General features: G+C 37.5%; 1 protein-coding gene across 1 annotated transcript in view; it reads left to right on the top strand.

Moving 5' to 3' along the window:
• PTPRN2 (protein tyrosine phosphatase receptor type N2) overlaps nucleotides 1-16,898 on the top strand; it is a 647,833-nt gene that overhangs the window by 228,288 nt on the left and 402,647 nt on the right. Inside the window, 3 exon segments of the mRNA XM_040547991.1 lie at nucleotides 1,370-1,532; nucleotides 14,149-14,190; nucleotides 14,192-14,624. Coding sequence (XP_040403925.1) covers nucleotides 1,370-1,532; nucleotides 14,149-14,190; nucleotides 14,192-14,624 — 638 coding nt within the window.

Below are 16,898 nucleotides of genomic sequence, written 5' to 3'. Positions count from 1 at the left end.
ACGATGCATTTGTTTCCACATCCAAAGCCGTCAAGTTCCTTGCTAAAGCAGAAAAATGAAATTTTCCCCACTCACAAGCTGCCTCTTGGTGGGGGTGGATGCTTGTTTTCTGGTTCTTCAAAGTGAGCAACCCTGTGAGCACTATTGGTTGCGGTGCCACCACAGCAAATAAGATTATTAATTACATTTATCGCTATTAAATTAGTCAGGACACGCATTTGATACAGCTGTGAACATTGAAGGAAGTCTGCTACTTTGTGCATAAAGTAATGTAATTAAACCCAAGATTTGGAAAATAAGATAAAAGTACTCTCTCGAGCTGTGCTCCCGAATGAGCACCATGACATGAGCTAGTGGAATAAAAGTTTGCTTACAGTAGTGTGGAGGTGTTGAAAGTGAAATGATCCCTTCTCTTCCCGAGCTGGAAAGCTCCTCCACCTGGAATTGTTCTTCACTGAAGTGTGTGGGCACATAGGTAGGAAATGGTGACACCAAAAAGGTGACCCTTTTCTGCATCCCTCCTTATGATGTGACACTCACAGGCAATGAAACAGATTGGGGACACTCCCTCTGCTGTCTTGCATGAGGAATGAAATAGCTGCTGGTGTTGACATTTGAATTATCATCATCATTGACATGTTGTTGAGATAGATGAGGAGAGCTGGTAATAATTCAGATTCATTGCACACAACATTCTGAATTCCATATAAAAGCTTCTATGCTGCTGTTGGTTAATCACCTTTTTAGCTTTTCTTTGCAAATGTCACTTAGACCTGTTTAAAACAGTCAAGAAACATTGCTATTTTGCGATTCCCAAGCAGATGAGAAGATCAGAAGAGATACTTTTCCCATCTCATTATTCCCTCATTAAGCTTTTTGCTGGAGCTGACTTGCTCAGTTATTTCACCATGTTCAGGAGTCTTACCATATTCTGTAAATTGCTGTGGGGCCCAAATGGTGTTGATTTTCATCATCATCCAGCAATTTTTTGAAGTCTCAGAGCCATCTTATATCTTTTCTGGGGTGTAATTTAATCATGCATAGTTTCTTTTTACAAATGTTTTCTTCCGAATATGACTTGGCCTCAAAGTAGGCATTTTATTTGATTTATTGTTGGATCATTAACTTTGATTCATGAAATAAATTGTTAACGGTGAATTTTTTTTTACGCTGTTTCTGTTGAAACATTGAATTTTCTGTACTTTTGTGGCTGTTAAGCTTTTGAATGCCTTTTTTTGTTTTGTTTTGTTAAGAACTGCTGAATAGAAGTAACTTCAGTGTTTTGCGGTGTAAAACAGTACCTTTTATGTCATGCACATTGTATGTTGTGCGAGCTGGTAATGTTCTTTCCTTTGCTTTTGCTGTACAGGATTTTGGAACAGAATGCAGATAATGAAAGAAATTCTGATCTGGAAAATGATGTGAACTTGGCCAAGTCACTTCAGCAATATCTTAAATATCTAAATATTCTCTCCCAGTCTGCAGCTACAAATTTATATCCAAGGAAGAAGAACGACAAAGCTTCTGTCAAGGTTGTATTTTTAATATAGTTCCTACTTTCTGTGATTTCTGGCTTTCTTTTCCTGTGAACTTTCCTTATTTTTCAATTTTCCCTTCTGTCCTGACACCAGACATTGTTTCTTATTGCCTCCTCCAACTGGTTATCACAACTGCACTAACCAAGTTCTCCTCAAATGAGTTGAGTCAGCTTCAACACTGTAAACCACAGATCTCTTCTAATCTGGAACATTTTACCTAAATTAGGGACTGATTCTATGTTAGGAAAGAGGGAGAGTGGGATAAAAGCTGTAGCATCTTCACTGGCTGATCTGAACCCCCCTGTTACAGCACCTGTAATGCCCCTCTCCAAAGAGCTGACAGAACTACTCTGTGAATTCTTGGTGTTTATGGTGCTTAGAGTACAAATAATAAAAATATTTGAACAAATTTTGACAATGGATCTGATGAGTTTTGCCTCAAAAATTCCTACTTACTGATCATGAAGGAAGCTTATCATGACCAATTAAGGTGGGGATTGTATACGTAATAGATAAAGCTAGGAAGATAAATCACACAGTAAATCTTGGTATTGGCCATGTTTAAAAAAAAAAAAAAAAAAAAAGAATGCCTATTTGAGAATTAAAACAATGCTTTCCTTTCCTAGAGAAAACCTATCTGGTTCCAAATGGAGCTTGAAAAATTTGTAAAATGATTAGATGACGTGGATGCATGACAGGCCCTCATAGTCCTACATCTTTTGCTCAGAAAAATGTGTTTGTTCAAAATAAGCATTGATTTAAAGAAATAAGCTGCTGTTATAGGGATTCTTTCAAAAAATTGGTAAGTGCTGTTTGCATGAATACAGTTTAAATGCAACAACCTTATCTAAAAATGCAATTTAGATTTAGAAAAAAAAAAAAAAAAAAAAAAACAGGTGAAGAAAATATGTCCAAGCCAAACTGCTAGCTTTTTTCCAGAACTAACCCAGAAACATGGAACTTCTGCAGTGTTTCTGCATCAGCAACTCCCAACAGCAGCGTAAGTTGTATCAACGATTTAATCATGGCACATCTGAAGCATTGTTCTGTTGAGAAGCTGCAAGTTTCCAGTTTCACTGGTTGGGATGTATAACTAAGCTACGATTCATAGCGTATGTCAATGGGTACTCAGCTGGGGCAGAAGAAACTTGCAAGCAGCGGCAAGGCAGCTTTGGGGATGGATGGCTGACCACCTTTGTGATGCTTTGCCTCAGCTCTTTACTCGTGGGCACTGACTGCAGTGAGGATGCCTTGCTTCGAATCGCTGGCTTTAAGAGAAGAGAAAACTTACCCAAGAAGTATTTCAGTGGGTCTGGTGCTGTCATGCAAGTTCATAAATAATCCATATGGCTGAGACCTTCTGTGGGGAAGCCTGCTGTGATAACACCACCCACCAACCTTATCGAGTGTTGCCATGGAAATGGGTACTCTGAAGCCTGGGGGAGTGGGATAAAGACGAGGAAATCTGGAAATGAAGCACGTATAGAAGCAAACCGTACGCTTCTATTTACTAAGGAGCATTCTAAAGCAGCAGACATTGAGCCAGACATGTTACCTATAATTTAAATTTAAAAAAAGAAGAGAGAGAGAAACAAAGAGAGGAAAAATATCGTAAAAATCAGCAATAAATCATGAATTTTACATGATCCTGGAGATGTTTTCTTGTCCTTTGCAAATCAAATGTGACTGCTGTTCTTTAAAAAGAAACAAGAGGGACACTGTGTTTGTACCTTAATTCATTGGGTCATTAATGGAATAAGTTTAAACAAAATAGAAGACACAGTGTGCTACTCCAGGAAGCAGAAAAAAAATGTAAAATTTAATGGCTAGAAAAGAGTATGAAGGAAAGTAACTGCAGGAGCTGTATTTGATATGGTCATAACACTTGAAGTCGTAAATGACTATCTTAAGCACGTTCAACAAAATCTTGATGTCTTGCTTTGTAGTTCACAGATGAACCTATGTTACACAGTTGTAGCAAGTTCTTATCTTTTTTAGCTTTCTTGCATTACTCTAATTAAAAACAAGGGTAAGACAGAGGTACTTTACCCTACTTAGAATCGCAGCTTTTGAGCTGTTGCCCTTCTTACAAAATCACTTTCTTTCAAGTATATATTTACCTCTGTTACTTCAGCCTTGCTGTCGGGGAACAGGAGATGTAACGCTGCTCTGGTTGCTTTGATACCTTACCTTCTATGAAGTATAGCTGAATCTTGCAGAAATTGAGTGCTTCTAGGCAGACTCCCTGAGTGGGTTCTGTTTTGTTCTGAAACTGTCATCAGAAGACTCTGGACAAGAGTAAAAGAAAGGAAGAGAAAAGACTAAGAGGGTTTAAAATCATCCAAAAGTTTTATTTAGTATCTTAACTTACATATTTTTAATCAGTCTTTATAAACTTTTGGTCTTCAGTTTTCCTACTGTGTTCCACATACGTATTACCAGAATTAATGTACAGAATTCACCATTACCAAGCAGAGTACCCATACAGTTATGTACAAAGCTGTAAAATGAGCCAGAGCAAAACTTAAAACAGGAAACTCTCTTCATATTCCTCTTGTTCAAACAGCTGTCAGATAGAGGCTTGATACAACAGTGACAGAAATAACACTGTCAAGCTTAAATCATGTGGTGGAACAAAACCTGTAAGTTTGCCATTTATAGCAAGAGCTCCTTTGAGTGGATTTGGAAGCACTAACTTAGAATTTTTTTTCTCAGTATTTAGACAGTATCTACTGCAGGCTGTAATCTAGCCAGCTGATAATAACTCTGCCAGTGGATAAATAACAGTAAATTGGAAGATTTGGTGAGTTTGTTTCCTGAGGATTACAGTTGTAAAGAACATTTCACTTCAGTTCAGCTGGAAAGAGTTGTTCAGAAAATGAGCACTTGGTGGCATTTGTTACTTAAGCATTAGCTACTGGGAATTTGGGTTGTTGTTGTTTCTTTTTCTTTCCTTTTTTTTCTTTTTTTTTTTTTTTTTTTTCCCACTCCATTTAATGAAGGTTTTACCATTCACAAAACGCTGCATTATCAATCTCTGTGATTCCTTTCTACTGAACCTGGACTTGGTATGAAAAATAGCATATAGCCAGGCACATGCACAGCATGAGAAAGCTTGGCTTCTCTTACCTACTGAGGCAAGAAATGCAAAGGCTTCAGGTGTGTGAATTCTCCTGCTTGTCTCCCCTCCAGTTAGAGCAGACCTCTCTTCCATGGAAAACAAACAAATAAGCAAAATATACACAGACATACACACAGGCACAGACACACACAGACAAAACTGAAAAAAAACAGTCCACGTTTATACATTTCTACTGAAACTGAGAAACAGTTTTGCTGGGCTGTAAGGGATAGCACATAGCTAGCACATCTCTAAAGCCATCCAGCTGTAAAACCAGAGCTCACTTGGGCTGCTGCTGCTGCTGGTAGTCCTACTGCTGGGCTCTGCGTGAGCGGAACATAGCAGGGGGTGTGCGTGAAGCCTTGAGGAGAACTTAAGTAAAGGAGCTGGAAAAGGGAAAAAAAGGGAAAAAAAGTAGCCATGTCCACAGTGGACATTACAACAAAGCCAAAAGAGAGGCAGCAAAAATGATCAGGATGGAAACAAATGCTGCTGTTGCTTGCTTTTCAGCAAGCATTAGCCCAAGCAGTAGGCAGTGATCTCATATTATATATATTTTTTAAAAGTCCAAATGCCTGCAGTTGAATAATTGCATGTGATTTCAATTATATTGCTTTCATCTGATTACAAATAATTTTTTAGTCATCATAGAAAGAGAAAAGATTTGAAATGTGATCCAAGTGTATTTAAAAGTCTCAAAACCAGAAAGAGAATAAAAATAACTCATCTGGACTGGCTTCTTTTTTGTTGTTGTTGTTTTTTTGGTGTTTTTTTTTTTTTTTCCTTTTGTTCCTCGATCTACAGTTTGTACATATTCTCACGCTTTCTGATAGCTGGCTTTTTAATTTTTTAATGCCTCAGGCTGATACAAGTGCACTGCTCTGGTGCCGTAGCACTGCACAGGCTCATTTCAGATGCAGCAGCCATGTCCACCACCTAAGGACTGTAGGACTAAGAAGGTTGTCTGCTACACTTCCCCTAATGCTGCATTTCTTGTTGCAGGGCTCTCTGTTTTATGGTTTAGGTTTTTAAGGATAGAAAAAACAAGTTACTGCTCTTGTTCCTTCAGTCTGACTTGGCCTCTGAGGCTTTCAGATGAGGGTCCTACCTGCAGTTAGGGTCTTCCTCAGGCTGGCGTGCTGCTTAGGCCCCAGGATGTAGTGTGGAGAGAAAATTGATTAACTTGGAGTCTTTGGAGAGTTTCATTCATTTTCTGGAGTTTCCTCTTTCTTTGTTTTTTAATTATATGCATTTATTTTCAAGGCATACTTTGTGTATAAGTATTGTGTTTGCAGAAATTTCCGAGTCTCAGGTATTCTTCTAAGTTTTAAAGGACCGTTTGGAAAAAACAATCTTTATTTTCATCAAAGAAGGTCTTTGAAGAATCATGAAGGGCAAAATGAGAGGATAAAGAGACTGGTTAGTGGCAGTGAGCTATGGCTGGTTGTTAGATCAGCAGTTCAATGGTGCCGAAAGGAGAAAAGGCGCAAGTAAATACTCGAGGCAGTCAGCTTGCTGGAATCTTGAAGCTTATGAAGGTTAGGCAGGGCATTTGGTAAATCTTATATTTTGGTCCTTGGCACAAGGGGAAACTTTCCACTCTACCCTTTCACATTCAGGGAAGAGTACTCATAGCTTTGCTGGGTTGAAAATCGATTGGAGCTTTGTGATTGATCTCCTGAAAGAACTAAGATGTGTAATAATTATTAAAAAGGATTATTATTTGTTTTAGAAAATCAGAGTGCGCAAATGCTGCAAGATATACTCTGAACTTATCTGCAAACAGTGATTATGCTGATTAACTAGTCAGAAATTATGCAGTCATTGCTTAGTTTAATCTGGAGCAGTAATTCAGAAAAGCAGGACCCTTATTTGTCTAACACTGATTAAAATACAGTGCTGAATGAAGATTGTCAGAAATTGATTTGATGGCTGACTGCTGAAAAGCAAAAAACCTTTCTGCAGTGTATACATTTAAATTCTGCTTGTATAAATGGTAAAATTAATATTTCATATACGTTGGATTCTGCAAGAAAAATGTAATTCACCCTGTGCATAAACAGTTTAGTAAAAATATCAGTAATAATTGATAGAGTACCTCCCTGAAGCTGCAGAATTGCCTGTCTATTGGCATATCTACACAACAACCATTAGAGTAATATCTGAATGTCTCAAAACATTGATGTATTTATTTACTTAATGCCCTTACAAAGTAGGGAAGAACTAATATCCCTATTTCACACACAGGTTAGATAGCTTTTCTGAGGTCATGCAGGAATATTTTGGTAGAGCATAGACTTAAAGTTAAGCCTCAAATCCCAGATGAGTACTTCATCTGTTGGATCATTTTCCTCTCCATGGCTCTTTTCAGTTAAATAGAAACATTAAGGTCCTCTAACAAACAAACAAACAAATAAAACCCTACAAGAACTGGAGAAGAATTCATTTAACCAAATACTAATGTTTGTGTAAATGCAAGTCAGCCTAACTTCATTTTATGATCAGTGAAGAGAAAAAGGAATTTCCAAGTTATGTATAACTTGGAATATATATATATATATAAAATACATTATAATGATCTTGTATATTATAAATATACAAATATATAAATATATAAAATAGAACATGGTAAATTCTACATCTACATGCATATGTCAAGGATTATTTTTTAATTTTTTTTTTCTGGAAGGACTGGTACCTGTACTTTCAAGGGTCTAACAGAATCATGGCTACAAAGCCTGGTAAAATTATATGAAAGCTGTTTGTGCCATAAATACAGACTTTAGTGATCTAATGTGACAAGTGACTTATTTTTTGAGATTAATAATTTGGCAAGTGAAGATTCTAGTGCCAGTACCATGCCCTTTGAATCACAGAGTTAACACCTGGCTTTACCTACAATCTGTGGGTTTGTGTACAATGGGGTGACAGAATGTCCATGACACACATAGAAATCCTAATCCCTTATCACACAGCTGTCTTATAAAGATTAATAGTTTGTTCAATGATTTGAAGGTGCAAGTGCAATAGAAATGGTATTATAAATGGTGTGTGTCAGGTCTGGGGGCTTATTTATAAAGCCAATTCATTACTTTCTAGTAACTAATGGGTGAAGCATTGATTGATAATTTTAAAATCTCAAATACTGACTGGACAATAAGGTTTCCTTCTTTTTCAGACCCCTCCCCACCCTTTCAAAAACAACTCTTTATTTTGCCAAATGCCACGTGTTTAAAGTTTTTGCTTCTGTAATTTATCCTGCAAGTCTGCTATTTGTTTTGCAAATATTACTCGGTGTACTTCAGTACACTGTGCTCAATAAATGGAAGATGGTGGAGTAAAGAAATTTTAAAGTGTTCCATATTTATTTTTAAATCACAATCATCAAATGGGAGAGTAGAGTCCACAAAAATTTAAACCTTATTTTATTTAATGTCTGTGTCAGTGTGTTTGTATATAAATTTCAGGATAATGCAACAACCAATTTATGTTTTTTATGAGGCAGTTTTTATGAAGCAGTTGTCTAGAAAATGGTCGGTTGCTTGCAGTGGGGTTGTTGTAGACATGGATCCTGAAGATCTCTATTCACTTGCATTTCTTTGGATAAAGGTAGTCTCTAGACTCATATGTTGAAGTTATAAATATGTTGAATTGGTGCTAATGTGCTCAGCTTTTGGCAGATGAAGATCTTCATGTTTCTATGTAAATCATCTTTAGATAATGAGTTAGCTCAATATATCAGCATATGCCTAGAGAAAATGTGTTTAAACATCTTTCGCTGAAACCTTAAGTAACAGACTTATTGACATATGAGCAAACTGTTCTCATAGAAGGGAGGCTGATAAACCCTGGTATATCTATCAGCACTGATCACCACACTGCACAATTTCTACCATCTAGGGGCTGTTTGTCACTTTATTGGTTCCTGTTCTAATGTTAGGGAGCTCCTGAATCTGGTAGCCTGCCTCTGAGGTTGGCACTCAAACCACCATGGCACATGGGCACACAGAATAGACAGCTCCTCACCCAGGAGAATAGTTAGAAGTTGAGTTTATTGAGAAGATAGGGCAGACTGTGGTGGCATGGACGTGTGGGGCATGGTCAGACAAGTGCACCAGCCAGCATGCTTCCATGCTACTGGTCTGCCACTCCTTCCACAATTAAGGAAGTGCGTTAGAAACTTCATTTTATCCAATAGGATGCAGATTTTTCAGAAACTGAGACAACAACCAGCAGTTACTTATGAAGACTAAAGCCAGCAAGTTCCACAGCATCACAAGAAATGACAACTAATGATAAGAATTATTCATGCAGGAGGGTCTGCTGGAGAAGGCTGAAGGGTAGGCGTGCAGCTAAGAACATCCCAAAGGAGACCGAGAATGGCTGGGAACATTTGTGACTTAAAAGTGAATTTTTTAAATAGTTACTTATACATGAAAGAACGCAATGTAGTTATCCTATCTTTCCTCTTTTATTTTGGAGGTTGTTTTGTTTAAAAATGGTAGAATACACTGCTCGCAATCAAATCTCTGTCAACTGAAATTGCTGCAGTGTAGATTATTGAATGCTGTACAGTCAGGCCCCAGACAATTCTGTTACATTGCGGTTTCACAACCAGAATTAGGAAGCAAAGTCATCACTTGTTTTGACCAAAGGAGATTCAGAGAAGCCCTTTTGCTTGATCAGGCTTTTGACACTGCAAACTACAGGATGTTAATTAACAATCTTTGCCATCTTTACTTCTCTGATGTAGTCCTTAAATAGTTTCAATGCTGTTGTAATTCTCAGGGAGAAAATATGAGATAACTACAGAAAATTATTAGTGAAATAATAGGTCATATGAGATGACTGTAATGGCCCCTTAAGCTTGTGAATCTGTCAGAAGACCATACGCCTGGTACTGTACCGTTGCTGCAGGAGGCACTGGTTGTTTGGCCTCTTTATTGGTATCCGGGTTATGTATTAATCTTCCTAGTTCTTTTTATTTCTCCCCCTCCCCCAGTGATTTCTTGCATGATATAATATCACTCTCTACTGTATGCAAAAAGGCCATTATCAGTTGGTAGAGAAGGCTTTTGTTCCACTATTTCTCAGAAAATTGAATTTTTTCATCGGGCTTACCTGTTATTTTCAGACAAACCTAACAACGAATTTGGTGCAGAGTGTGTAACATCATGTCTACAGCGCACAGAGGCTTGTAAAGCAGAGATTTCCCCTTCAGCTAGCTTGAAGCCTGCTAAGGTATCCTCCTGACAGTGCAGCACTGCCTGGGAACAGTGAAGAATTAAAGCTTTGTTAGTGTGGGGCTGTGCACAACTGGCTGCTTTAGCAGTGATGCTATAAGGACACGGCTGTACTGCTTACCCAGCTCCATCCCAAGGACTTTTGCACTGTGATCCACTCCACAACACCGATACAGTCCTCATATTTTGTTGTTGGCTGAACTTCTCTCAAGGCAAAGGTAAATGGATGTGTATGAACTCGCAGCTCACACTTTGGTCTAGCAATTGGCTGGTTCTGCTGTGTTGTTGGTGAGATCGGGGTTCACATGAGTACGTGCAAGTTCCCATGTAGCAGGTTGAAATGAGGCAAGTGTGTGCGGTTTGCAAAGTACCTAGACTGCTTCCGACAGAAAAAGCTAAACTCCTTTCCCTCCACACAATGAGTTAAAGTATGAGATCATTTTATTTTTGGTAGCCCTTGGAAACTTTTATTTTAGCTCACAGTTGATGAGGGAAGGCTTGGTGCTGGTGTTTGTTGTGTTTTCTAATTTTAGGGAGCGTAATGTCACTATCTCACATAGACACAGTAAATAAAATAATGTAGGTGGAGTCATAGTCCAACCAAGTTTGGGTGGCAGCAAACATGAATTAATATCTGAAAAAACAAACAAACAACAACAACAAACAGAAAACAAAGAGAAAAGGCTAAATGAAATTGAGGGAGGGACATATTTTCCTTCTGCATTGCTAAATAATTTTTGTTAGCCTATTTCCCTATAACGTTGAGCAAATGTATTCTCAAGAAATGAACTATTTTGTCATAAATTTAATTCCATTCCTTCTGCTCTTGGGCCAGACATTCAAATCTGTCTGCTCCTTGGTGGATAAATTGCATAGTATTTATCTATGCCTTGTGATGTATGTATCTCATCCTTCCCCCTCTTTATTTATTTTTTTTTTTGTGAAACAAAAAGTATAGTTTGTAGACTTGCAGAATGCATTTGCAAGGTGTAATTTAATGTGCCCTTCTGTGAACTTTCATACAGAAAATGTCAGTTACCTACATACCTAAACTATAGAAGACATTGCCCTAACAATTCTATCTTCAGAAAGGTTAGTGGGTTTTTTTTTGATAATGTGTGAATTATTGAGGTAACTTATTTGAAAGGTGGTGAATGAGAGGAAAACCTTTTGCAGATAGAGAAATAATTTTTTTAAATGAGTGTTTTAGCAATTCAGAGTAATTTTTAAAGATGTTATATCAATGACATGAGATAATTGAACAGTACCTTATCTGTTTAAAAATTTGTTCCTCATAATAATAGGGAATTATATACTAACCTTACTCAGTATAAACCAGTTTTATACTTAGTATTTTTTAGTAGCTCTGCAATCTCGTAGTTCTACAATCTTGTAGTCTAGGGCTGCAGTTATCCGTTGCTGCATTTTTATATGTATCTTGCACATTTCTGTTGGCACGTACATTTTTGGTGCTCTTTTCTTTGAGATGGCGAGGAGCAAGGAAGTTTGTTGTTTTTTTTTTTTTTTTTTTTTTTTTTTTTTTTTTTTTGTCATCCAAATTGAGGATTGCCATACAGCTGTGAGAGACCCTTAATTAAGTCAGTCTAAGCTACATCGGGTGGGCTGGTAACTGAGTGCACCATGAAGACGGCTGAGCTGTTGATGCTAGGCTTTAATTAGAACTTCTAATATTTCATCCTTTGCTGCCCGAAGTGTGACCTGTCAAGCTGCCGAGAGGCTGCCCCTTCTTGACAGAGGTGCAGCTCTGAGCCCAGGACTGGCTCTTACTTATATGCAATTTGTATACAATCCCTCGGTGTTGCATTTTCTTTCTAGATGTGCTTGTCTGCAAGAGCAGAAAATCATAGATCTGTTACTGTTAAAGGGTATTTAGACTTGTTAAATAGCTCATCAAAAGCCAGCCCAATTCACCTGACCCTAATCTTTCAGAAGTGGTTGAGAGTGTCTAGCAGTTATGCTCTCCCTAGGATTTGGTTTATTGTTAAATCTTTAGATGCAAAAGAGGAGGCTGTATGTCAGAGTGATCCAAATTAGCGTATAGTTACACGAGATGGATCAAACTGATTTAATGTCTTTCCCTGGCTAAATGGGGAGTATCCTCTCCCTCTGTCATGTTTCTCTCTTTCCCTGTTCTCCCTGCCCTTGTCCCCAAAAGGTCCTCCAAAAGAGGGCAAGGCAGGGAGCATGGAGGTAGGGAAGGGAGATGCAGTGCACATGTCTGCAGAGTGCTTGGTGTGTCTGGGTCTGCTTTGCGTTGTCCTCTGAACTTCTTCCTGGGCGGTGTCATTAAGAGTTAATTACCCCATGCAAAGACCCGTGGACACTGAGAGAGAAATACACTTGACTAGTAGTTTTTCACATCCATGATTTGCCATTAAGTATGTAGATAGCATTCAACTTGTATTCTGACAACTGGCTCCCCCCTTGGTGTTGAGCAGAGCTATGCGTTGCCTGCAGCTGGGGCACTGAACCAGAGCCACAGTGCTGCTGTTTGATACAGGTCCCGGGGGACATCAAAATATTTCACACATGAGGCTGCTTGATCTCTAATGCTATATTCTTTGACACTGTCTTACTCTAGTCCAATTTCTTGGCATTAACAAAACACGCTATGCCATGTTAAAGCAGAGGTCAAAAGCCTTGTGTTGGTAAATCACATGCCAAAGAAGCCAAATGCCTTTTTTTTTTTCCTTTTTTTTTTTTTTTTTGGTAATAAAAGTTGCATGAGACATAAATCTACAAATTATGATACGGAATCGTGGATTGAACCTCTTCAGTCACTTCTCAGGGGGAGGATAACCCTTGAGGGTGTTATAAAATCAACTGTCTGTTATCAGAAGAAATGCATTGTTAAGATGGAGAGAAAAATTACTGTCCATAAATAAAGAACTAGATAAAATATAAAAGTTTTTATTCATTTCTGGAATAGCTTCATGACCTTATATTTTTTGCCTTTAAAAACTCTAATAGGAAATATATAAATGATGAATTTTCTATCTGAATTCTACTTCTGAATTTCTCTCATCTGGGGTGTGCAGTTTCTGCATTTCTGTGGATGTATTTTGCAGCTGTCTGTCCCAAACCATTCTGCTGTCAGTGCAGAGATCTGCTATAACTCACAGCACTGAGAGTCGAAATGATTACTATCTGAAGCTTCTCAAGTTGTAGTGTAGTTTGTATGACCATTTAAACAAAAACCAAACCAAAACAAAACAAAAACACAACAGGGATGGTAAAACTGGTTTGTTAAAAGGATAAAATCCTGCCTCCAGGTTGCGATCATAAAAAAAAAAAAAAAAGATTTTAGGATTAAATTATAGTACATGTGATACTAATTTTTTTTTTTTAAAGGTTTAAAGTAGTTAAGGGGCATTTAGAATTTGTCCTCAAAACTAAATTTCTTCAACAAAAAGTGATCCATGAAAACAATAGATGTTTAGATGCAATTTTGGATTTCCTGTTGGTGCATCTTTGAAAATCTGAAACTGAGAATAGAAAACTTTATTGCCAGCCCACTCTTACCACTTTTCTTTTTTTTTTTTTTCAGCATTTATTCAAATTAAAATGTGGCTGTAGGGTAATTGAACCATCTTACACATTTTTGTTTAATTTGCTGAGTTGTTTTACTTAAATATAATCAAAGAGTTCAACTATTTAATGGCTGCTTTTACGTTTCTTTATACTTTCAATGGACATCCTGATTACAAATTTAATTTAGTGAAAAACTGAACAATTTCATTTAAAATAGAACAAAGTATCTTTTATATACAACATTTTTTTTACATTTTCTTAGTGTTCTTTAAAACAAGTCATTTTCATTTTTGCTTGCTAGTTTTTGGTAAGTAATCTAAAAAAAAGTTATTCTCAGAAGTCTAGTGAAATACAAAGGAAAATTGCTTTTACTGAATTGTCTTTGTCCAACTGAACGCAAAAAGTGGATACATAGTTAACATCAAGTTCGAATATTATCTTTCTCTCTCTAATCTCTTTCTCTTACTTTTTAATAATCTAATAAATTGTTTTGCACAATTTTTACCAAAGTGATAATGCCTCTTTTAAAACTTAACAGTTTAAGGGTTGCAATCTATGTACACATTACAGATTCTAATTCTTGTTTTCCTGATTGGTAAAACACAAAGTGTTATGCCTGTGATTCCTGCATAACAATAACAGTTACGAAGCAATACTGACCCAGCCCTTTCTTTCTACCTTCTACTCTCTCCAGAGCTACATCTATAATGATCCTATTAGGTACTACATGATGCAAAAAACCCAAAGAAAGAGAACCTCCTTTGGCCCATACATCAACATCCCATCAACAGTACGCTGAAACTCCCCGTGGGAGGACCTTCAACCAGCCTCAGCCAGACAAGTTCTCATCAGAGCCAGAAGTGGGGCTTGACCAAAAAACTCTGATGGCTGCGCTGCATACGTACATCACTCAGAACTTGTCAGCACAAAGCAATGATAAAAGCTCTCACAGCAGGACTAAAGGGTCTCACATTTATGCTGATAGATTCTACTCTTCTCCAGTCAGCCCTTTTGATGGAACTTTTGCCAAAGGAAAAGAAGAAGATTTCAAAATGAAGAAACCGTTCCAGACAAAGCCTGCGTCTGGAGTGCTGGGGCCAACCTCTGAGAAGCTGAATCATAAATCTGTTTCCCAGGATGAACCAAAGGACCCTCTGACTGTAGTGGATGGTAAAGTTGATATTTATCTATTTTAACTTACCTGACGTTTCCCTCATGTTCGCTGAACATTTTTGAAATATATATATAGTTATTCAGATACATCTCTTACTATTGACATATTTATATCTTTCTACCATAATACTGAGAATACTAATGTTCACCATCCTAACTACTCTTTTCCTGCAAACATCTACCCACATTCTTCAACCCACCTTCCATATGCATGCAGAAATACATGGCACTTGGTAAGCTGTAGCATTTATGTAACTCATTATATTTTCAAAGCATTTTACAAGCAACACATAATTATGGGTATATCTTTGCTGTCACATCTGTTCTTATGCATGCATCCCACACTATATAAAGGTAATATAGAAATGCCTAGTTTTGTTCAATTTCTCTGTGTCTAACTAGAAATTCAAGGACCATGGGTAAAATTCAAAGTTAGACACAGAAATTAACACTGACATAAATTTTGGCACAGAACATATAAAGGGGAGGAATCTCTCAGTTATGTGGCTATGTGGAAAAGCAGTAATCCAAACAGGTGCATTTATAGCTAGATTTGGCTGGACAATCTATAATGATCAACCCATTTGCTGAATTTGCATCTTTTTTATTTTTTGTTTTTTGCTAATGCTACTTAACTATGACAACATCCTGATTTCTTTTGTATGTGATAGTTTGACAGATATTTAAATGAACATGGAGTGTAACATCTCATAGGATGCTGTGAAGCATTTTAAGTGCTGCTTTGTAATGCAAGGTGGATTTTCATGTCATGGGGATCAAGAAGAGTTTAGAAAAAAACTCTCATTCACTTTACTGTTTCTCTAAACTAACCTAACTATTGATGTTATTCCAGTGGTCCAAAATGCCTGAAAAAATGAAAGAATTGATTCTCAGCCATTGCCAAGCAGTTACATCTGTTACACTGTAGTTAACACTATTCCAATAAATTTAGTGATATATAAGAGGGTTTTTTTGAGTCCCCTCTGTAGTTAATATCATCCCTAAAGTTTAAGATTCTTTGATTTGTGGGTGTGGTGTTTTTGGTTGTTTTTCTTTTATCTTTTCTCTCCTTTCTTTTCTCTTCTTTCCTTTTTCTTCTGCCTTGCCTTCCCCTTCCCCTTCCCCTTCCCCTTCCCCTTCCCCTCCCCTTCCCCTTCCCCTTCCCCTTCCCCTTCCCCTTCCCCTTCCCCTTCCCCTTCCCCTTCCCCTTCCCCTTCCCCTTCCCCTTCCCCTTCCCCTTCGCTTCTTTCCTTTCCCTTTCCATGTTTTTTTTTTTTGTTTTTATTTTTATTTATTTTTATTTTTTAAATCAACAAAACCAAAACCAGAACACACAAAAACATCAAAGTTGCAGCAGAGGAAAGATAATGCTTGCAATCTAAAGGATGCTCAGAAGTGAAAGCATTCTTGGTATGGTGCCCAGAGATAATAGGTTTCAAAGAACGAACTATAATGTAAAATCAAATCCAGGTGGCACTGTAAGTCTCATGCACAAGTTAGACAATTTTGTTGCTAGACTCAAAACAAACTAGGCACATGCTGGTTTCATTATCCTCCAGCTGTTCCACTTCACCTTTCCTGGTAGGAGCCAACTGGGAAAAAAAATGCTTAACACTTAGAGGGAATAACATGTTTCACAATTCATTGGGTTGTGCTGCTTTGACTTCACATACATAACGTACCCTGTAGGAACTTCTTCCGTTGCATTAGCTTTTAAATGTTGCATAGATATAAAATTATGATCATTTGAGTAGGAAATAATATGGATTCCTTTGTATTTTTGAGTCACTTAATAGTCTCTTAAGGAAGTAGTGAGGACAGATAACATTGTCTTCATGGTCTGAAGTGCTGTCTGTTGGAATGATGATGGTTTGGATTCAAATTTGCCAGGCTGACTTTAAGATCACTTTCTGCTTTTAGTCTTTCTCCAGTCTCTCTGGTGCTTCAGGATTTTTGTATATTTGTCAGTTGTTTCTCTCTTGCATTATCTAAACCACAGAACTGTTAAAAAACTGGAAAGTATGCAGGGCAGTCACACGAGCTCAGTTCTGTGCTGCATCTAATACAGGACTAGACAAAGTAAATTAACTGGCAGAACAATCCAGAAGGTACTGAGCAGATTAGCACTGAGAATCGTGGTGAAACAGTGGCAGGTAAATTAGCTAACAAGGCACCCTGAGGGAGGAATACAAGAGAAGGAAATGTGGAGCTATTTTTTATCAGATTTGGAAACTATTACCTCTAGGAGTAGTGTGATATGTGTGGGTGCTG

The sequence above is a fragment of the Cygnus olor genome, chromosome 2, assembly GCF_009769625.2.
Source record: "Cygnus olor isolate bCygOlo1 chromosome 2, bCygOlo1.pri.v2, whole genome shotgun sequence".
Taxonomy (NCBI): domain Eukaryota; kingdom Metazoa; phylum Chordata; class Aves; order Anseriformes; family Anatidae; genus Cygnus; species Cygnus olor.
This window is presented reverse-complemented; position numbering and strand designations above follow the sequence as displayed.